We start from the raw sequence: 21,964 nt of genomic DNA on the forward strand, positions 1-21,964 counted from the left end.
AGTGTCAAACTGGATGATTTCTGCAGTGTGGATGCAGTCTTGATCTTAAACTTGTTTTAAGTGTTTTGCTTTTTTAAAATGCTTTTTAGTCTGCTTAAATTATCCATATCATTTTGCTTAAAACTGCTGAAACTGATTTAGTTTTTACAGTGTGCTCAGATGTAAGTATTTTGGTTAATAAAACTATTATTGGAGGCAGAAAAAATACCTCAGTCACTTGTACCCCTCAATGCATTAATTTTGCAACACTTTAGAGTCTTTTAAAAAGGCCTCTGGGCCTCTTCATTTATTTTTTTTTGCCCTTATTTATGACGCACAGAATGCCCAATGTTATGTGTGGTTTTTACGTCTGTTTCTTCGTCAGTCAATGTGACACCGTTTCAAATATTTAAATGCGGCTATCATATCACCTCTTAACCTCTTCTTCTCCAGGTTAAACATACCCAGCTCCCTAAACCACTCTATTCTGCTTTGGTCAGGCCTCACCTGGAATACTGTGTCCAGTTCTGGGTACCACAATTTAAAAAAGGATGTTGAGAAGCTGGAGCATGTCCAGAGGAGGGTGACCAAATTGGTGAACAGGGGAATAGCCCAGGTTATTTCATAGTGTGAATGGGGCCTAAGACTAACTGAAAGAAAGATGTTGGCAGCATGAGCTTTCCAAGACTGAAATCTACTTCCTCAGTACCTGGGCAAGTTTCTTGGAGAGGTTGATGGATTTCCACTCCATCTGGCTAAATCTGCTTTCCACAGTGGTACAATTGACAGATATAGCCGTGTTAGTCTGTAGGATCAGTAGGTAGAGATCTCTTGTAGCACCTTTGAGACTAACTAAAGAAAGACGTTGGCAGCATGAGCTTTCCTATATGTACGTTTATTTCCTCAGTACTTGGGCAAGTTTCTTGAAGAGGCTGATAGATTTCCACTCTATCTGGCTGATTCTGGTGCTTTCCACTGTGGTAGAATTCAAAGATATAGCTGTGTAGGATCAGTATGTAAAGAGATCACTTGTAGTGCCTTTGAGACTAACTGAAAGAAAAAAGTTGGCAGCATGATCTTTCCAAGACTTAAGTCTACTTCCTCAGTACCTGGACAAGTTTGGCAGAGAGGTTGATGGATTTCCACTCCATGTGGCTGAATTTGGTGCTTTCCATATTGGTACAATTCAAAGACATAGCCATGTTGGTCTGTAGGGTCTGTATGTAGAGAGATCTCTTGTAGCTCCCGGAAGAAAGAAGCTGGCAGCATGAGCTTTCCAAGACTTAAGTCTACTTTCTCAGCACCTGGGCAAATTTCTTGGAGAGGTTGATAGATTTCCACTCCATCTGGCTGATTTTCATGCTTTCCACAGTGCTACAAATCAAAGATGTAGCCATGTTAATTTGTAGGATCAGTATGTAGATAGATCTGTGAAGAACAGCTTAGGGAGCTGGAGATGTTTAGCCTGGAGAAGAGAAGGTTAAGAGGTGATATGATAGCCCTGTTTAAATATTTGAAGGGATGTCATATTGAGGAGGGAGCAAGCTTGTTTTCTGCTGCTCCAGAGACTAGGACCCGGAACAATGTATGCAAGCTCCAGGAAAAGAGATTCCACCTCAACATTAGGAGGAACTTCCTGACACTAAGGGCTGATCAACAGTAGAACACACTCCCTTGGAGTGCAGTGGAGTCTCCTTCCTTGGAGGTCTTTAAGCAGAGGCTGGATCTGTTGGGGATGCTTTGATTGAGAGTTCCTGCATGGCAGGGGCTTGGACTGGATGGCCCTTGTGGTCTCTTCCAATTCTATCATTCTGTGATTTGACTGAAAGAAAGGAGCTGGCAGCATGAGCTTTCCTAGGAGTTTATTATATGAAGGAGATTGGGAGTTTATCCTGTGAATATTTTGGAAAAAACCGGATAATGACGCAAAACAGCTTCACATGACGTTGTGCAAAACCCGCCATTAAAGCAGTCACAAAGAAGCATCAACGTGCACCGCCTTTTCACTTCTGGGGTTTCAGCGTCAATGCATTCCTGATATCGGTCTGTCTGGCTAGTTTTTGGCGCTTTCCAGAGTGGTGCAATTCAAAGATCCATCCGTGTTAAGTCTGCAGGATCATCTCTTGTCGCACCTTTGGAGGCTTATTTGCGCGACTGCGTGCGGTAGCCCATTTGCGCAATTACTCGCTGTTGTCGCTTCATTTGTGGGATACTTTAAACGGGCTCCTTAATCTCTCTTTAATTGGCCCCCTGTGATAAACTCGATAGGCTTCAGTCTCCTTCCTCAGATCATGCCTCTGGATGCTTGAAAACAGGGGAGAGGAGGAGGGAAGATGAAGGACCGAGGGCGAAGCCCCGAGGCGAGGAAATGCGGTGGATTAAGGCCTGTGGGAGGGAGGGAGGCTGGCCGTCTCCCCATCCATCCCCACGTGCGGGGCTGCGTGTCTAACACGCGTGTCTCCCTCCATTAGGGCCTGGGCGGGCGGCGCCAGGTGACCAGGGCCCCCTCAGCCAGGGCTGCCCAGCTGACGGGCGCAAGACCCTCGCCTTCTGACGGAGGGGAGGCATAAATACCAGGCCCCTCAGGAGAGGAGAGACGGGGCGGAAAAGGTACCAAAGGGCGCCCTTTCCTTGGGCAAAGTGTGGCCCCTTTCCCTCTCCTCTCCTCTCAAAATGGAGGACCATTCGACGGACGCCTCTTGGTACCAAAACGGCGAGCCCTTCCCGATGCCTCCAGGGAGCGGCCCAGCGAGGGAGAAAAGGGCGCCCTTCCCTCCCAGGCAGCACCGCCGCCTCCGCCACCCGGCCGACGGATGGGCCCTGGGGCGCCAGGAGGAGGAAGGGGAGGAAGGGGAGGAAGGAGAAGGGCTGCCCGCCTTGGAGGGCGCCTATGCCGCCATTCTGTCAGGGCTGGGCGAGGACCCGGCCAGGCAAGGCCTCCGAAGGACCCCCCGCCGGGCCGCCAAGGCCATGCAGTTCCTGACCAAAGGCTACCAAGAAAGCGTCGGAGGTGAGTCCAGAGAACAAAATGGCGGTCTGGAGCAGCCCTCTCACGCCCCTTTAAGGGTTTTGGACTACAACTCCCAGAGGCCTCAGCCACGTTGGCCAATAGGGAGGGATTCTGGGATCTGAAAGTTTTCCCTTTCAGTCAGCGGTTCCAAACCTTTTGGTCCTCTAGGGTTTTTTTTTTTTTTTGAGACTTCAGCTCCCAGAATTCCTGAACAATGATCATAGTGACTGGGGCATTCTGGGAATTGGAGTCCAAAACATCTGGAGGCCCAAAGGTTGAGAACCAAAGTTTCCATTTCAGTCAGTGGTTCTCCATCTGTGGGCCTCCAGATGTTTTGGACTCCAATTCCCAGAATTCCCCAGTCACTATGATCATTGTTCAGGAATTCTGGGAATTGGAGTCCAAAACATCTGGAGGCTCAAATAATCTTAAGGACCAAAGGTTAAGGACCACTGCTGGCCCATCTGTTGGGAGGGCTTTGACAGTGAGTCCCTGCATGGCAGAATGGGGTTGGGCTGGATGGGCCCTTGAGGCCTCTTCCAACTCTATGATTCAGGAGGCCCCTCCTAATGTTGAGCTGGAATCTCTTTTCCTGGAGCTTGCATCCATTCATTGTTCCAGGTCCTGTTCTCTGGAGCAGCAGAAAACAAGGATGTTGAGAAACTGGAGTGTGTCCAAAGAAGGGCCACCAAAATGGTAAAGGGCCTAGAAACCATGCGTTATGAAAAAACACTTAGTGAGCTGGGGATGTTTAGCCTGGAGAAGAGAAGGTTAAGAGGTGATATGATAGCCCTGTTTGAAGGTCTGTTTGAGGATGGAGCAAGCTTATTTTCTGCTGCTCCAAAGAATAGGACTGTGGGTGACACAGACATCCTCCTTTTTCAGCACCTGTCCTGCATTTCCATCTTCTGTCCAGGACAAATTCCAAAATGTCCTCCATTTTGAGCATGACTAAGAAGCATGAATTTGCCTTTCTATCAGGGCATGTCTCCCATTTCCATCTTCTGCCCAGAAGGAATTCCAAAATGTCCTCCATTTTGAGTATCGCTAAAAAGCATGAATTTATATTTATATGAGTGTTTTTAGCTTTTATTTAGTTATGTCCTACTTTTTTTTTGAAGGGCCTACATTTTGCGGTGTCTTGTCCTCCTTGGCAGAGTGACCAGACACCCTCCTTTTCCAAGGCATGTCCGCCATTTCTGCCTTCTGTCCAGGAGGTATTCCAAAGGGTCCTCTGTTTTTGAAGCTGACTAAGAAGCCCCTTGAGTCACATAAGCTGCTCCCCTTTGAGAAGAGGAACAATTAAAAGGAATACAGTTCTCCCTCCGGTCTCGTGCATTTGGGATCTGTGTCCTTATCTGTGGGAGTCAAATGGAGGGGATTGAAATGGGGGACGTGCTCATGGCACACCCCCATAGTGGGGCACCTCCATTCAAGCCGATAGGCTTTGAATATGCATGATTTTCTGGGTTTTTTGGGGGGGTCTGGAACGGATGCCCCACGAAAACAGAGGGAGGGCTGTAATTTAAATGTAGATAGGGTTTGTTAGTAGTAAACTGTGACGTAGACTTGAGTCAATTGACTTGGACTTAAGTTGGACTCAAGTCACTTCAGTGACTTGACTTGGACTTGATATGGCAAAAAATGACACACTGACTTAACTTGAGACATGCATATTTTCAGTGTCTGACTTGCTTATGCTATTCACTTGGAGCAGCAGGCAAGACCTGCCCCCAAAGTATGGGTCACATTTCTTGGAAGGGAATAGCAAATAGGTTACACAATGGGCTTGAGGTGGAAGGGTTCTTCTAAAGCTTTTGAAAAGCTTTAGAAGACTCCTCTGATGTGCAGCAGGGACACACTGCCAAATAGATCTCAACTCCTACCTCAAGCCTATTGCTCTTCCCTCAGAGAAATAAATGCACTTCGCTTCCTTTTTTTTCTGTTAAAAGTTGGCTCCCAGACTTGAGACTTGACTTGAAAGTATCTTGCAAGAACTTGAGACTCAACTGGAGACATGAAGGTAGATATGTGAGATTTTACTTGAGACTTGGACTAAAAAATTTGAATACATTACTGCTAGTAAAGTACAGTTTTAAGTCTTTGTCATGTCTTTCTACACATATTAGTATCCACAGGGAAAAGAAAAATGAGTCTTCACTCTGATCTGCTTATTTTTGGTTGTATTTTATTCTTTTACAAAGTTTTATGATTATCCTATTTTGTATATTTTTACATGATTATGATCCACAAACAAAAGAAGAAATGCGTCTTCACATGCTTATTGACTGATTTATTTTATTCTTTCAAAAATGTTTATGTTGTTGTTGTTATGTACTTTCAAGTCATTTCCGACTTATGGCAATCCTAAGACAAAACTATCATGGGGTCCTCTTGGTAATATTTAGTCAGAGAAGGTTTACTGTTGCCTTTCTCTGAGGCTGACAGTGTGTTACTTGCCCAAGGTCACCCAGTGGGTTTCATGGCTAAGCTGGGATTTGAACCCTGGTCTCCCGAGTCGTAGTGGAACACCTAAACCACTACACCATGCTACCTCTTTATGATTGTCCTGTTTTGTAAAAAGGCTTTTTACAAAACAGAATAATCATAAAACCTTTTAAAAAAATAAAATACAACTATCAATAAGCACATGAAGACTAATTTCTTCTTTTGCAGGTAAACTTTCTTATTTTGCATGTAAATATTCAGTTAAGCCTCTCTTTTTCCCCCTGTGCTCACCTTCTTCCTTTCATTTTAACAAGAGAGGGGAGCACATGGTTGCTGCCCTGTCAGTGGGGTGGGGAATCCACTCTGGGTTTTAACCTGAATGTTAAAGGATCTGTCCAAAGTTCTGACCTATTTCGGGAACTTTGTTATTGTTGTTGTTAACTGTCGAATCATCCTCAACTCATGGCAACTCAGTGGATGAAATATCTCCAAGCCCTCTTATTTTCCACTGCTCTGCCCAAGTCCTGCAGTCTCAAGCCGGCATCTAACCTCATTGAGTCCAGCCATCTGGCATATGGTATCACTCTCTTTCTGTTGCCCTCAACTTTCTTAGCACTATTGTCTTTTCTAATGATCCATGCCTTCTCATGATGTGGCTAAAACATGACAGTCTTAATTTAGTCATCCTGGCTTCGAGGGAGAGTTTGGACTTGATCTGTCCTAGGATCCATTTGTTTGTCTTCTTGTCTGTCTATGGCTCAGCAATTCCAGTAGTTTGTTTAAAGTTTCATACTAAACTTTAATTCATTTCATAATAAAACCTGCTACAGATTAACCCTGCTCCATGTGCAAGCCACTAGCTTCCAGACTTATACGTATTATAAATTAAAGTTTGGAGAAATAGTTGTGCAGATCACATCTGGTTATAAAACTGAAGGGACATCCCACTCTGAGTAAGTAAATGATATGTTGATATATGGATTTTAATGTGTTGTCTTGATTTTAAGATGTATTTTATATCCGGAAATTGGTGTTCCATTTTTATTGTTGTAAGCCCGCCTCGATCTGTAGGGAGAGGCGGGAAATATAAATAAACTTTTTATTATTATTATTATTATTATTATTATTATTATTATTATGCACAGAGGGTCCTGATGCCATAACTTTCTGCTTAGAACCATTCTGTCTTTTCTAAGGACCTCTTCCTTTTTTATTATTTCCATTAAGGGGAAAACAGACTAGGTGCACAGTTTGCTTTGATTGGTACTGGTACTGGTTGATACTGGTACAAACCATCTATATGGGAGCATCCTGGAGAGATTAAACTCTTGCATTTCATGTTATGGTAATAAGCCAATCTATTCTAATACTTACCAGTAGCGTTGTTATTATTTGCTGTCAAATCAGCTTCAGCTATGAGTAAGATATCTCCATGAGCCCTTGGTTATCCACATCAGGTCTTGGAAACTCAAGTCTGTGGCTTTGTGTATTGTGTCAACCCATCTCTAATGCTGTCTTACTAGTTTCATATTGTTTTTCACTTTCTCAAGCATTATAGCAGTGGTATCATTGGAGTTGGTGTCATCCCAGTGCAGCTCATGGCGTAACCCCCATGGCTGCACTCATCACTAGCCAGAAGGTGGGAGGCCAGCTGGCATGGCAATTGGGGAGCCCACAGACATGCATACAATGCCACACAACCCCTCATACCATCAATGCTCAGCTTCTTTATGCACAAGAGTGTGCGTTGGGCCTCAGAGAAGCACCGCTACAAAACATTCCTGATCTCCACGTTCTTGGCTTGCTAGAGTGCCACCACTCACCAGATGCCATCCTTGTGGACACATGGCCAACCCAGCAAAGGGGAGGAGAGTGACTGCAGTAGATCCTCCTCCTCCACCTGAGCAAGAGCAGCCACAGCAGGAGCCACAAGACAAAGGGGCAGAGGCCAGCACAGATGTGCCTCAACATTTGCCATTTGCTGAGCCATTGCCACACTGCCCCTGATGATCAGAATGAGGTCTACTTGGGGTGTCAGGGGTGTCAATGCCACCACCATCTCCCCAGCAGTGTTACTCCTTCTGATGGGTGTCATCTGGTATAGTAGTGCACTCCCTGTACCCCAGTAGTCCCACTGGTGAGGAGCCTTAGGGGTCAAATCCATCTTTTATGGGGTCTCAGCTTGGTCCTCTGAGGGTCCCTAGAAGGCCCTTCCCCACTATACCATCTTTTGATGGCTTCCCAGCATGTGTGTTCTTCCACCTTATTCTAAATGTTTGAAATTGTTCTCCTGTAGCTTATTTGTTTATTTATGGCTCTTATTGCCTCTTGGCCCACTTGAACTACAGAAGTGCAAGTGTTAAGATAAAATACACTGATGTTGTTTGGTGCCAGTCTTTTGCTCTGTCCATTGCTAGGACATAGTTTCTGTGAACATCTTTGAAATAGAATTTGGCCACAGCCTTGTGCAACACAAGTCTGTAATTCAATTTTATAGTATTTCTTTTAATTATAATGCAAAGACAAAAGACATGCGTATTTTTTCCAATATAGTTAATGTAACACTAGATTCTAACAATAGAATTCAAAGTTATAGCCATGTTAGTCTGTAGAATCAGTGTGTAGAGAGATCTTATAGCACCTTTGAGACTAACTGAAAGAATGAAGTTGGAAGCATGAACTTTTGTAGACTTCAGTCTACTTCAGTTTACTCTGCCTTCAAAAACATCTGAAGAAGTAGACTGAAGTCTACAAAAGTTCATGCTGCCAACTTCTTTCTTTCAGTTAGTCTCAAAGGTACTACAAGATCTCTCTCTATATAGATTCTAGCAAATAATATTACCGTAACTACTATTTCTCAATTTTTGTTACAGTTTACCCTCTAGTAACACAGCAAAAATATTTTTTCTGACCATTACCTTACAGTGCTGCATTAAGCTCTAATTATAGTAATCATCTTCTTTATTTTCTTTCGTTAAATACTTCCCAGAAGGAGGCTGATTAGCAATCCTTTTACAAATCATCATCTTGTTCTTGGGTTACTAGATTATTTCTATAATGCAGTCATTCAGCACCAGCTAGGAACTGAGAGTTGTTGCTTTTTGTATATGAATGAACAGTGTTTAAAAATAGTTAGAAATTGAACATTTGCTCAGATATCACGCTTTGTTTGTGTGGCCCTTGTGTAAATAGTGGTTTCAGAAATTAAATTGTAAGGCCCAATTGTACATGAGTATTCTGACATGATGATCACGTGGAATTCAGTTGTTTTTTTGGCTAGAACAGCTCCTAACCCAAATCATAGGAATGGGGAATTTCCAAGCATTTCTCACTGAAAATGTGATCTTGAAACTTAGGGGTTTCAATGACCGGGATCAGGTTATTTTAGTTTGGGATGGAAAAAAACATTGTCTCTCCAGGTATTGTTGGACTTCAGCTCCCATCAGCTCCAGTCAGCCTGATGAGAACTGCAGTCTGTTATGTGGGAGGCTGCATGTTGTCATTCCTGCCTTACAGCCTTTGTCATTACTAGCCAAATATGGCCAGTCCATCACACCTGGAGGGCACCAGGTTTAGGAGGGCAGATCTAGGATCAGAGCAGCTCAGCCAGTGGCAGACGCATGCAAAAATATCCCTGTTTTTCTCTGACATTGCAGCATCTTTGTTACACCACAAAAACATCAGTACATCAGATAATAATGGTAATATTTAAATTTCAATTATATCTTAGTTGTAATGTTCAGGGCAGCAAACTGTGTTTTCTTGTTTTGTAAATATCACAGTTTTTCAGAGATGAATTGTTACTCTCAAGGACAGAACTGAACAGAGAAAAGAAATCCTTTTTCATCTTCTTCCATAATTAGCTTTTATTTCTTTGTTGCAGAAATACTCAACGATGCTATTTTTGATGAGGACCATGATGAGATGGTGATTGTGAAGGATATCGAGATGTTTTCCCTTTGTGAGCATCACCTGGTTCCTTTCTTTGGCAAGGTATTGATCCTCTAAAATTTCTTATGGTTCAGGACTGTGTAGGCTGTGTTGACAAAGCATGCTGATAGTTTTCCACAATCTTCCCACCCCACTTGTGGTTTTTGGATTACATATATATATATATATATATATATATATATAAAAGTACTTCCCCATAAATTTCTGACTAGCTTTCTGGTCCTCTTTTTGACCCACACTAAAATCCCCATCCTGCCCTAGAATTATGGGAGTCATTTTTTAATTTTAAAAAATTAAAAAGTGAAATTTTAAAAAATGTACAGAGTGCAAGGTCCTGGCAGGGGAATATAAGGCCTTTGAAGGTCCTGCAGAAGGGGCCCATGGATAGAGCTTGCAACTCCAGACAGTGCCCTCCTTCAGTCCTGACATAGGTCAATTCAGCTTTATTAATGAGAGAATAACCAGAGAGGGTTCACATCTGGCATTATCACCAGTTTTTTGGAACTTCATGGGGGAATCTCATGATGATCATTTACAGCTCAATATTTGCGTCTACGCCACTGCTGAAAGCTGTTTCCAAATGAGAAAGAAGTGTGCAAGTCAAGGGGAGGGGTCAGGAAATCACTTCACCAGGTCCAGGCAGGTAAATTCTCCCCAGTGATGCTCCTGAAATTGGGTGGTTTAAATAAATAAATAAACATTTTAATATTTATTTAAATAAACATTTATATGAATAAATAAATAAATTCCCCTATATCGGTAGTAGTTTTAAGTATAAATAAGCAAATAAATACAGGATTTGTCATGTTGTGCATGTATAGTTCAATGTTTCCAACTATGCCACTACTGAAAGCTTTTTCCAAAGTAAGTTTGCAAGTCAACAGAGGGGAAAATCCCTTCTCATTTATTTGTTCATTTATTCATTTAGGTCCCCCCCCTTGCATCTCTCAAAATGGGACTCATGTTTAATCCACAAATATGGATTAAATTTAAATATCAGTGATGGCTTGCATTCTGTTATTCAGTTACGATGTCAGACGTATGACCATGTAACCATTTCTTATTCACATTAATTATCATTGTCATGATTGTAAATACTCATGAAATCCACCTTAAAAGCTAGTCAGCTGTCCCAAGTGACTGGTTTTGTGGCATCAGTGAGCAGGTGCAAGATGATGTTGCCAGCTCCTGCTCACAAGTCTTAATCACTCTCTGGCAGAAGGAGAATTAGTCACATCATCCTGCAGTGCCCCATTCACCAGCACCCCATACTCCTATTTCTTTGGATGGCTGGTTGGCTTTTAAGGTAGGTTTCAGGACTTGGATCAGGAGAGGAAGTGTAGCTATTACAGTATATCCTCTGATGCAGGATCTCAGCTGACAATACAAAAAATCGTGACAAACTTCAAAGCCAGATATGTAAGGAGAATAAAAAATATATGGGCAGCTGTATGGATTCATATTGGCAAACCAGTTCAAGCATTTTCCCTCCCTAGCAGGAGTGTTTTCTGTTAACCCAGTGGGTTTTAATTGTTAATTCATGGCCAAGCTACCTGAAAGTACTTTGCATTTAATATAGACAATCATGTATTATCCCTGGGAATTCCCTCCCAGCCTCAGCTACTATATGGAGCAGGAGGGGTGGTGGTGCAAATGGCATAATTATGTTTGCAAAGCAAAACATCTTAGTCCTTTGGCTCTGTGAGCCATGATTCCACTTTAATGCTGTTGTAAGGCTACTGTGCTGTGCCCTTCAAGGAGAGGAGCAGGTGGGGTATTTCTAAGAATTGGTGATAAATAGCTGTGGAATTTGCTTTGCATGCAAGTAAAATCCAGTTTCAGTTCTTAACATTTCCAGATGAGGCTGGAAAAACTCCTATCTGAAACCATAGTGAGCCAGCCAATGTAGACACTCTTTAGCTAGATGAACCAATAAATTGGTTGGACACTTGAAAAGTTACTTTTACTTTCTTTTTTTTTACTACAGTTCCCAGAAGCCCAGCCTCTGGCACTTCGTATAAGGCAGCTTTCTGCATACCTAAAAAGTCTTTTCTGTGGAACTGTTCAGTGTTGTTTTTATAACATCTAGTCCACCTTCCAGAGCCAGACTATACTAAGTTAGTGACTTGCAAATAAATGTGACAAGAAATTGTCTACAGTAAATCCAGTTTTCTCCATCTGTATTCCTCATTCCTCATCTCATTTGCAATTCTGCAGGTCCACATTGGATATTTACCAAGGAAGAAAGTGGTTGGCTTAAGCAAACTTGCAAGGTTCTTATAATCCATCTTCTTGTTTTTTAAGTCATTTATGTCAGTCAGTGTTGCAAAGTACAGTCAGCCCTCTACATTTGTGAGTTTGACCCTAGCAGATTTGATTAATATGTTTTTCCCAGGAATCTCTAGTGTGACTCTTTTGCTAATGTCCACCAGAGATCATGCTGGAGGATCTCAAGATTTCTAGAGAGAACACTTCCTTAGGCATTTGTAGGTTCTCCAGCATAATTCTGTGGTCAACTTCCAGGAGATGTTGACTATAGAGTTGCTCTGGAGGATCTAGAGAGGGTTTCACACTATTTTAAATGTTGTTGCACTCTCCAGCCTACTCTGCTGGTGCCTCACAAAACATCAAATCTGAGGATTATGTTGGATGGAGCCATGGAAGTTAAAGTGGTACATTATTTCTGCAGTGTAGATGCACCCTTAGTGGCACCATATTGTCTGGATTATTCCAGAATTTGAAACTTATTTTTTAAAGCTAATTTGCTCCCATTATTCATTATAGAATTGATTATCATTAATCATGATATCAATCTATCCTTATAGAATTTAGTATCTGCAAACAACAATGAGTAATTTATTGTTGTTACTCAATGAGATGTTTAAAAAGTAACTTATTGACTTGCTTGTTGTGTTGCATCTTATTTTTCTGTTACATTCTTTTTTAAAAAAAAAACAAAACTTGAGGGTTTATAAAGTGAGGAAAACCCTGAAAAAAATCTTGCAAAATGTCTCTAAAATTCCTTTTAATAGTAACTTTTAAAAGTAATTAGAAAACATTACTTGTTACATCAGTTATTGCATTACTTTCTGCAATGTAATTTCATTTTAGTCTTGTCATTTCCTGAAAAGTTATATAATTTATAACTCATTTCCAAGCTCTGGTTTTATCCTATGACCATCAAACTTTGGTAAAACCTCTATAGAGGCTGGCTTATGATTCATACCAATTTGTGCCTGGGCAAGTTGTTGTGGTCTTACCCACCTCTCTTCATGGATCAAGGTGGGGGACAACAACAATGAACAAACAAACAACATCAATTAAAATGCATCAGTTAAAACACACATCAGTTTTAAAAGGACAAACAAGATGTACACTTATTAAAACAATCCACATCTAAAATTCATCATTTAAAATTCACAATTTAAAAATCATCTGTATACGCCTGCCGGAGGAGACTGGTCTTTAATGCTCTTTTAAATTCAGACAGCATATTTAGCTGTTGAATCTCTTCCAGCAGGTCATTCCACTGTCTACGGGCAGCTACAGAAAAAGTCCTCTGACTGACATCTGCCAATCTAGTCCTGACTGACGGGAGTAAATGTCTGCCAGAGGAACCGAATGTATGGGGCGGATTATATGGGAGGAGGGCAATGGTTCAATGCTATGGAATTCTTGGAATTGTACTTTTGATGTGGCACCAGAGCCATTTGACAGAGAAGTCTGTCTCACAAAACTACAAATCTCAGAATTCCATAGCATTGGCCATGATAGTTAAAGTGGTGTCACACTGCATTATTTCTGCTATGTGAATGCAGCCTAGGTTAAAAAAAAAAGAGAGAGAGAAAAGTAGAGTCACAAGGCAGGAATTCTCAAGCCTTCTAGGTCAGGGGAACAAAGGAAGGTGATGAGTAGTCCATAGTGAAAGTCAGTCCATTCGGGGAGAAGGCTGGGTTGTTATTATTATTATTGGTGTTGGTATTATTATTTGCTTACTCTGTCAATTTTTTCCCCATTCAGAATTGTTGAAATATTTAGCCGAAGGCTTCAAGGTTTGTATCCTTTCTGTTGTATGTAGTGACTGTGTTGTTGTTGTTATTGTTGTGTGCCTTCAAGTAGTTTCTGACTTATGGTGACTCTATGGCAATCCTATCACTTTTTTGGGGGGGCAGGTTTCTTCAGAGGGGGGTTGCCATTACCATCCTCTGAGGCTAAGAGAGTGTGACTTGCCCAAGGACACCCAGTGGGTTCTCATGGCTGAGCCAAGATTCAAACCCTGTTCTCCAGAGTCATAGTCCAATTCTCAGACCATTACTGGAATATAAGTATGCAAAGGGATCTTGTAGCACCTTTGTGATTAACTAAGTGAAAGGTGTTGTAAGATAGGTTTTCATAGACTTGGTTGACTTCCTCAGATAAAGGTTGGTGCACTTCCCCCAGATCATCCACTTATCGGTCATCTGACTTATGGTGACCCTAAGGCAAACCTGTCCTGGGGATTTCTTGGCAAGTTTCTTCAGAGGTGGTTTGCCATTGCCAGCCTCTGAGGCTGACAGAATGTCACTTACCCAGTGGATTTCAATGGCCAAGTGGGGATTTGAACCCTGTTCTCCAGAGGCATAGTCCAATGCTGAAACCGCTACACCACGTTGGCTCTCATAAGGTCCGAGAGAACTAAGAGAGCTCACCTATCAAAAAGAACATGTGCTGCATGTTGGTGTGATCTTCTGTCCTTCCTACATCTCTGCACGGGACAGATGGGGAGCATAGTTGCAGTCATGCCTGAATCTAAACCTTGGAAATGTTACTCTTTTGGATTGCAGCCCAACCCGCCAATCAAAATCCCCCAACCAGCATGGGGCCCTGGCAGCTCTAGTCCAGAAAAGTAACATTTTTAAAGCTCTGGTATCTGGAGCCTTACTTTTCTTTTCTTTTCTTTTCTTTTTTTTTTTTTTTTTGGCTTAATTTATTAAAATATGAGAACTATATTTCTTGCCCTTCAGATTCAATGAAAATGCATTTGATTGTGCTAACTGATTAAGGCAGCAACCTGTTTTTCATAATAACAATTATTTTTCTAGTCCAGGAGCGACTCACCAAACAGATTGCCTTAGCCATCACTGAAGCTCTGAAGCCAGTTGGAGTTGCTGTGGTCATAGAAGCATCGTACGTTAGTCTTCCCTTATTCAATTTAGTTTATAAATAGGGGATTTTGATCTGTGGACTATTGATGCCTAAGAGACTAGGGAATGGACCCATGAAAATCAGCTGAAACATTCCTCCCAAATGGCTTTCACAAAGGTCTACAGGCGTGCATGCATAAGTGGGTGCTGATTGTTCTTTCTCCTCTTCTTTTCTTTATGTTGCCATGAAAATAATCTTGTGAGTTTGACTTTTTAATGTCCAATTATATATTTAGTGTCAGCCAGAATCCTGTGTTGGATTTATGTATGTGTAAATACTGTAGTTACAGTACAATGCAGCGAGTCACTTTGGAGGTATGCTGTTTAAATGACACATGGATCTTAAGAGGTCAGAAGCTGCACCAAAGCTGTGCTGCAGTCCTTAGGAGTGGAGCGTGGCTTTGGTGTGGCTTCCAGCCTCTTAGTATGCATGCATCATTTAAACAGCATACCTCCAAAGTGACCCAAAGCAGCTTTATTTTGGCCTGTCTGTTCAGGTCATTACTTCTAAGCATACAGGTGGATTGCATTGTAAAGATGGCACTGTGGGAACACCTATTATAGCAGTTACTATTGATGCATGTGTGTATATGTCAGAGTGAGGCACTAAAAATGCACTCACACACCTTCTGTCTGGTATGGCACAGTCATAGAAGAAGGCTAAGCAGTGTGCAGTCTGTATGCTGATCCAAGCCCCATTTTTTGCACCTCAAGCTCCTACATCTCCCACTTTTTAAAAAATGCATGAAAATTATAGGGCATATTGGTATTTATAGTAAGCAGAGTGCCGTGTGCCCCAGTACAACATGAACGTCTGATATAAAACAGGCTAGAAGTATGCAGGATCTTCTGCTAAGGTTAAAAACTAAAACACATGTTTGTTGTTGCAAGAAATCCATCAGAGATAGGAAAGTAGAGAGATAAAAGAAAGATTACCTATACTTCTGGGTTCCTAATGCTGACCGTCATGTGTGCATGTATGAGCCATCCTGAGGCTGAAAAACCCCATCGATGCTTCTATCTCAGACAAAGTGTTGTAAAGCCTTTTGGAGAGAAGGGGGAAATAAGTTCTGCAGCAGGAAGCAGAAAACGCTTTGTGTCCAACAAAAACCATCTGAAAATTGTCTAGATCACTGCAAAAGTGCAGTTTGGGTTTATCCCTCTCCCCCCCCCCCATACACACACCCCACCCAAGTTATCTTAAAGGAAAATAAATGGCTGTCAATAAACCAAAAAACAAAGCAAAATCAAAACTAGAAGTATCAATAAGAACAAGAATCTAAATCGAAACCAGTGTGGCTTTCCTGAGAGGCACAGAGGCAAAATGTCTCTCTATGCCATTTCACATCCCATCATATAGTCTGCCATTTCTGATCATGTTGCTCATCAGTTAAATCAATAAACAGTGTCCTACTGTTCATAATTTGTGATTTTAACATATGTGATATCAGTCTATTCTACTGACTCTTAAATACTAAAAGTGCCTTTTTGAATGTTCTTGCCAGGCACATGTGTATGATCATGCGAGGCGTTCAGAAAATGAACAGCAAAACTGTGACAAGCACCATGTTCGGAGTCATGCGAGAAGATCCAAAAACCAGGGAGGAATTTCTCGCCTTGATCAAGAGTTAAACGGCAACAGCTTGTGCTGCTCTGTGGGTTTGGACAAAGCAGTTGCCAAAACATAATTGCTTTATGTGAGCCAGGTCCCCCCCCCCCCCAAGTCTGTGTAGTATAGGGGGAAAATCTAACAGTGTCACAACTTTATTCTCCCTTCTGGGTAACACCTTACAGTGTTGGTAAATATTTGCTACAGAATGCAAGTACCTTACTCCATTTTATAGAAAAGAAACAAGGCATGCCCAGAGATTGAAGTAAGTACCATCAGTTATTTTATTTAAAAAAACTAACAACACCACACACAATAATATCATTTTAATGCCATTGTAACTGCCATGACTTCATTGCATAGAATCCTAGGATTTATAGTTTTGTAAGGTATTTCAGAATCTCTCTTAAAAAGATCTAGTGCCCCAGCAAAGTATAAATCCCAGGATTCCATAGGATGAAGTCGAGGCACCAGAAGTGGAACCAAAGCACTATGGCTATGTAGTATGTGAAATAAACCTAAGACATAACTGAGTTACATTATGGCTGTAATGTAAAGAGGAATGCCACATTTTTTGCAGCATAATTGCTACCGTTTTACAAACAGATATCAGTCAGCGATACCTTTATTGGCCAACTGAAATGCACAATATGCTTGTTGTAAACTTTTGAAGCTCCATGGGCTTATTCATCAGGCAAGATTTTACAAACCAAACAGGAGGGGTAAAAACAATTGGAGATGTTAGTTAGATGCCTGCATGTTGTTTCAGTCCTCAGTAAAGATGTTATGCTGGGGAGGATATCCTTTGCAGGAAGACTCTTCTTCCTTCTGGCCATGAAGCAATAGGGAGATTTTTAAAGTCCAGGAAATTTGAAGTCCATTTGTATCTCAACAGGGACCCCTCTTTTGCAGTCCAGTGTGTCTCCATTACAATACTATGAAAGTACTGTAAACTCTTATTTCATTGTCATCAAAGATTTATATCACACAACTTGAAATGTGCCTTACAGAACTGAAGTTACTTGATACATTGTAGGAGACTTTTGCACTTCCTGAAAAATATACTTTAAGTAAATGGAAGGCTACAGTCATTACTTTCTGTCTCTTGACAAAAATTTTAATGCATCAACCAGCATTTCAAATGGGTTTGTTCTAGTACTCGAAAATATGTAGTTAAATACTTAAAATGTGTAGTTATTAGAGTGTCTTAAACAGCACAGAAAGATCAAAATGCTGTATCAAAACATTTCAGCTTCTGCCTTCTTCAGCTGCTTAGAATCAAAGTGTACTAGAGTCTAAGAGTAGTTAAAGAAAAAGGGAGCCAAGATGTTTGGAGTGCAGTGCTAACTAGGATTTGTTGGACTTGTATTCCAAAACCTCTAGAGCAGTGCTTCTCAGGTTATTTACTGTGGAGGACCAACAATTATTTTTCCCCCAGTGCCATGGACTGGCTCTGTATTTGTGCCTATTGACTACACTTTCTTTCCTGGAAACTCACCAGGGACCAGATACCAATGGCCCAAGGACCAGCCTCAGTTCAAGGATCACCACTTTCAGTAGCAGTGGTCTAGAGCAGGGGTGAGACGTGTGCTGCCTTTCAGATGTTGAACTGCAACTCCCAGTATTCCTCACCATTGGCTAGCCTGCCTAGGGCTGCTGGGCATTACAATCCAATAATATCTGGAGGACTCCACAATTTTTCTCATCAGCTGATCTAGAGGGTGCCAACAGGTTGGCATAGGTTGACTAAACAATTTGAGAGGTGAAAAAGTTTGCACTGGCCTGTCATTAGTGTTCAAGTGACTCAATAGGCCTCATACAGACAAGTCAAAATAAAGCTGCTTCGGGTCACTTTGGATGTATGCTGTTTCAATGATGCATGCGTCCTAAGAGTCAGGAAGCTGCACTAAAGTTGTGCTCCAGTCCTTAGGACTTGATTGTGGCTTTGACATGGCTTCTGGACTCTTAGAACGCATGCATAATTTAAACAGCATACCTCCAAAGTGGCCCAAAGCAGCTTTATTTTGGCCTGTCTGTATGGAGCCAGAGTCATACTTGGGGAGCTGTGACTTCCCTCAAGTGAATATGAAGCACATGTTCGTCTTTTTCTCAGCTGCTTTAAAAATGTTTATAAAAATAAGTGCTTCAGAGTGGTGCTAAAATGTATATGTAACTTTTTAAAAGTATTGCTACATTACTGGGTGTATACAGTGCTTGTAATACAGAGCTATAGTTTTTGATTCTTTGTTTGCTATAATGTAGTACTCAGTAATTTACTCTGCAGCTACCTTATATTCAAAAGATTAAAATTACTTTTAAGATGGCCTATATGTTGTGGTTGGTTTTGCCTTTTCTTCTATTTATATGTGTATAACAAGACAACGTAACTGACCTTAAGACTGAATAGTAGTACAGTTTTTTTCTTGGTATAGATCCAGAATAGTGGTTTGAGGGGCTCTTCAGACTGGCCATCTCAAAGCTGGTGTCACACCACCCCACTGACCACAGAAAGGGCACTGTTTTCCACCCCCAAAAGGAGTGGCATTTGGCTGCTTCTTTTTGGCCTGGAAAAATGCCAGATCACGCCTGCGGCATGCAGTTGCTACAACTCCAATCCAGTGCTCAAAGGGGCGGTGTAGAGCCACTCCTTTACTGTTGTCTGTTTTGGCCCTAACATCTAGATAGAGCAAGATGATCCTGAGTTGTTCTTTTAAAGGAGAAAATAATATTTAGTCACACAGCTGGTTAATCCGGGGTAAGATGAGGGCATTGCCCCGCCAAATAAGAATTCTGCCCCGTAACAAAATGTTCCTTCACTTCCCATATTTTTAATATTGCAGAGAATGAGATACAGAAAACGTAAACCTAAAACTCTTCTATTTGTTGTGTTTGCATTTCCTAGGTAATTTTGCCTGCCCATTTTTGGATGTCTAAAATGTATTTCCATATGCAGTTCTAGAAATTTGGGGGTTGCAGGAAAATATATATTTGAGGAGCAGAATTCTTACTTGCGGAGGCAGTGCCCTCATTTTGCCCTTTGGTACCTAAAAGGTAAAGGTTTCCCCTTTGACAAGATTGTCAAGTCGTGTCTGACTGTAGAGGACAGTTGCTCATCTCCATTACTAAGCCAAAGAGACAGCATTGTCAAAAGAACTCTGTGATCATGTAGCCAGCATGACTGCACAGAACGTCGTTACCTTCCCACTGAAGTGGTACCTATTTATCTACTTGCACTTTTACATGCTTTTGAACTGCTAGGTTGGCAGAAGCTGGGACTAGTGATGGGAGCTCATTTGGTCACACTATGTTTGGCCTTTGAACTCCCTCTGGTACGTACACTCATGCCATTTTCTACATCTAACTACTTTCTATTCCCAAAGGATGATGGGACATGTGGTGATAATAGATGATTTCATGCTAAGAGGAATAGAAACTGGTTTGTGGCCCAATAAGATGTCTCGAGAAGTGTGCTGTCTCTCAGGGGCAAAAATCCATGGTGCAACAGAGAGTCTGAGAAGACTCGGTCAGTCCCACTGTCCATTACCCCTTCATTCTGATGCATACTGGAACAAATGATGCAGCAAAATATAGCCTTTCACATACTGCAAGAGGCAAATGAGCAAACATTTTTTTAAAAAAAGAGATATATAGTAGTAGTAGGAAACTACTAGAGATGACATGATAGCTATCTTTAAACATCTGAAGGGATATCATATAGAACACAGTCTGCTTGTTTTCTGCTGCTCCAGAGACTAGAATGCGAGCCAATGGATTCAAATTACAAGAGGTTGTACCTAAACAATAGACTGCCTCAAAGATCGTCCGTTCTCCATCTATGGAGGTCTTCAAGCAGAGGTTGGGTGGGCATCTTTTAGGAGTGTTATAGGTTCATAAGTAGAAAATGACTTGGAGGTACATAACAAATTGTGTATTCCTTCATGGCAGTTTGTTAAACTAGATGGCCTTTGTGGTCCCTTCCAACTCTTAAGATGCCATGATTCTATAAAATATCCAGCTTTTAGAACTAGAAATGGGTTTTCAGCTCTTTAAGGAATTTTAATGTGATTTTATTACATTTTTGCCAGTCCATTCAGCTCCCCCAGGAGGTTCAAAGGTAGCAAATTAGGCCCTTGACTCACTAAAGCTGGATGGTGTAGGTCATGCATTATAAATAAAGGGTTGGTCTTTATTCCCCTGTTGCTACTGGGCATATGTCTTTGTTTGAGTGAACCATGCTTTGTACCCAATATAGTATATTGTTTAATATACTATAAACAAAGGACTGATACGTATGCCTTGTTTTGGGGTGGTCAGTTTGGTGGGCCTGGCTAACAATTTTCTGAAGCTCTCCAGAAGTGGTACAAGATCTGAGCCCAGTTTTGTGCTTGGCACTTGCTATGATCAGCTTTCCAAAAGCAGCTGTCCAAAGAAGCTGCAGAAACTTTTCAGTTAGGAGGCAGGATTCTTATTCAGGGGACGGGACAATGCCCTCATTTCACCTCCCCTCCATAGCTACACCCCTGGGTTAATCAGCTTTAATGTGCTATATAATGAAAAAGGAAAATCAAGAGTAAGCCATTCTATATTCTGCACTACATCCATACCATATCCCTGGCTTAACTTTGTCTAGTGAGAAGTAAATGCCACTTTTGCATAAGGATTAATCTTCTTCAGTAAACATGCCAAGTGCAACAGGGTTTGCTCTCTCCAAGGAACAAGCAGTACCTAGGCAAGGAAAAAACCAGATTGGGAAAGTACAAATCTCTTTATACTTGGCAAACGATAGATCTGTTACATAACAAATGAACTGCATGCCAGGATGGCTTCCCCCTCCCCCTAAACATATGGGGAGAAATTCCACTACATTTCTCATTTTTTCTTACATAACCTTTTGAATAATTCAGGAATATGTGCGTGCCAGAGATTCTTAAGAAGCCTTCACCCTGAAGACTGTAAAAAGACAAGCACTCCATTTCTTCTTGTACCAACCTCTTTTCCTTTCACTGTCAAGAATTTCCCCTCTTGAGATTAAACTCTAAAGTATTATGAGACATTGCTTAATGCCAGAGCTAAGCCTCTTGTCCAGAACTAAACATTGTGTCATAATAGAACTTTGGGTCAGTAAAAGATATTTAAGGACCTTAAAATTATCTTTGCAAATGAAAAAAGCATGTCTCAGTAAGCACTGAAAGGCTTTCAATGTCCATGTCCTGCTGCTGACACGAAGAAACAGCCAGTGAAAGGCAGTGCAGTGGTTAGTGTGTTGGACTACAACCTGGGAAATTCAGATTCAGTTCACCACTGGAACATAAAATGGAACTGTGTGACTTTGGGTCAATCATTCTCTCAGCCTCATATGTTTGTTGTAAGGATACAGTGGGATGACTGAGGCTGAGAGCAAATACAGTTTGCACTCTGCATCCACAGATTCACTCATCCACAGCTTATGTACAGTTTATGCATCAGGACAACCAAATGGTTAACCTCTGTTAATGCGATGCTAGCTCTTCTGAGATAGCAGTAACAGATGAGTACCACCTCCTACAGTCAGACATGATTTGACAACCTTGTCAAAGGTGAAACCTTTACCTTTATATTACTGCTAAAACACTGTAAGCTACACCAGGCTACTGTTGGTCTCATACATTTAGAACAACAACAGGTAAGTAACTTCTTGAGATTTGAGGACTACATTGCTCCCCTCTCCATATAGAATCTATTGTGGAATGAATCTTCCCATTACTGCTGAAAATCCAGCTTTACTCAAGTTCCCAGAACTATGAC

General features: G+C 41.5%; 1 protein-coding gene across 2 annotated transcripts; it reads left to right on the forward strand.

Annotated features, from left to right (window-relative positions):
• The first annotated feature begins 2,623 nt into the window (after positions 1-2,623).
• Positions 2,624-18,483, forward strand: LOC149310531 (GTP cyclohydrolase 1-like). 2 transcript variants are annotated; one of them, XM_089529143.1, is made up of 7 exons: positions 2,728-2,989; positions 4,942-5,012; positions 9,321-9,430; positions 11,606-11,661; positions 13,409-13,440; positions 14,470-14,554; positions 16,077-18,483. In XM_089529143.1, exons 1-7 carry the CDS (start codon positions 2,793-2,795, stop codon positions 16,201-16,203), a joined length of 678 nt encoding a protein of 225 aa, XP_089385269.1. In that variant the 5' UTR covers positions 2,728-2,792; the 3' UTR covers positions 16,204-18,483. The 2 variants fall into 2 exon arrangements, with proteins under 2 accessions (XP_089385268.1, XP_089385269.1); XM_089529142.1 differs by lacking the exon at positions 4,942-5,012 and having other exon boundaries at positions 2,624-2,989.
• The last annotated feature ends 3,481 nt before the right edge of the window (positions 18,484-21,964 follow it).

Source organism: Sceloporus occidentalis, unplaced genomic scaffold (assembly GCF_023333645.1).
Source record: "Sceloporus occidentalis isolate IW3139 unplaced genomic scaffold, rSceOcc1.0.p SCAF_6, whole genome shotgun sequence".
Taxonomy (NCBI): Eukaryota; Metazoa; Chordata; class Lepidosauria; order Squamata; family Phrynosomatidae; genus Sceloporus; species Sceloporus occidentalis.

Excerpts from the sequence above, each read along its gene's own strand:
- LOC149310531 (XM_089529142.1), top strand. The coding sequence starts at position 2,653 with ATGGAGGACCATTCGACGGACGCCTCTTGGTACCAAAACGGCGAGCCC. Across the intron at positions 11,662-13,408 it reads GGCTTAAGCAAACTTGCAAG|AATTGTTGAAATATTTAGCC; the intron begins GTTCTTATAATC and ends TTCCCCATTCAG. Across the intron at positions 14,555-16,076 it reads GCTGTGGTCATAGAAGCATC|GCACATGTGTATGATCATGC; the intron begins GTACGTTAGTCT and ends TGTTCTTGCCAG.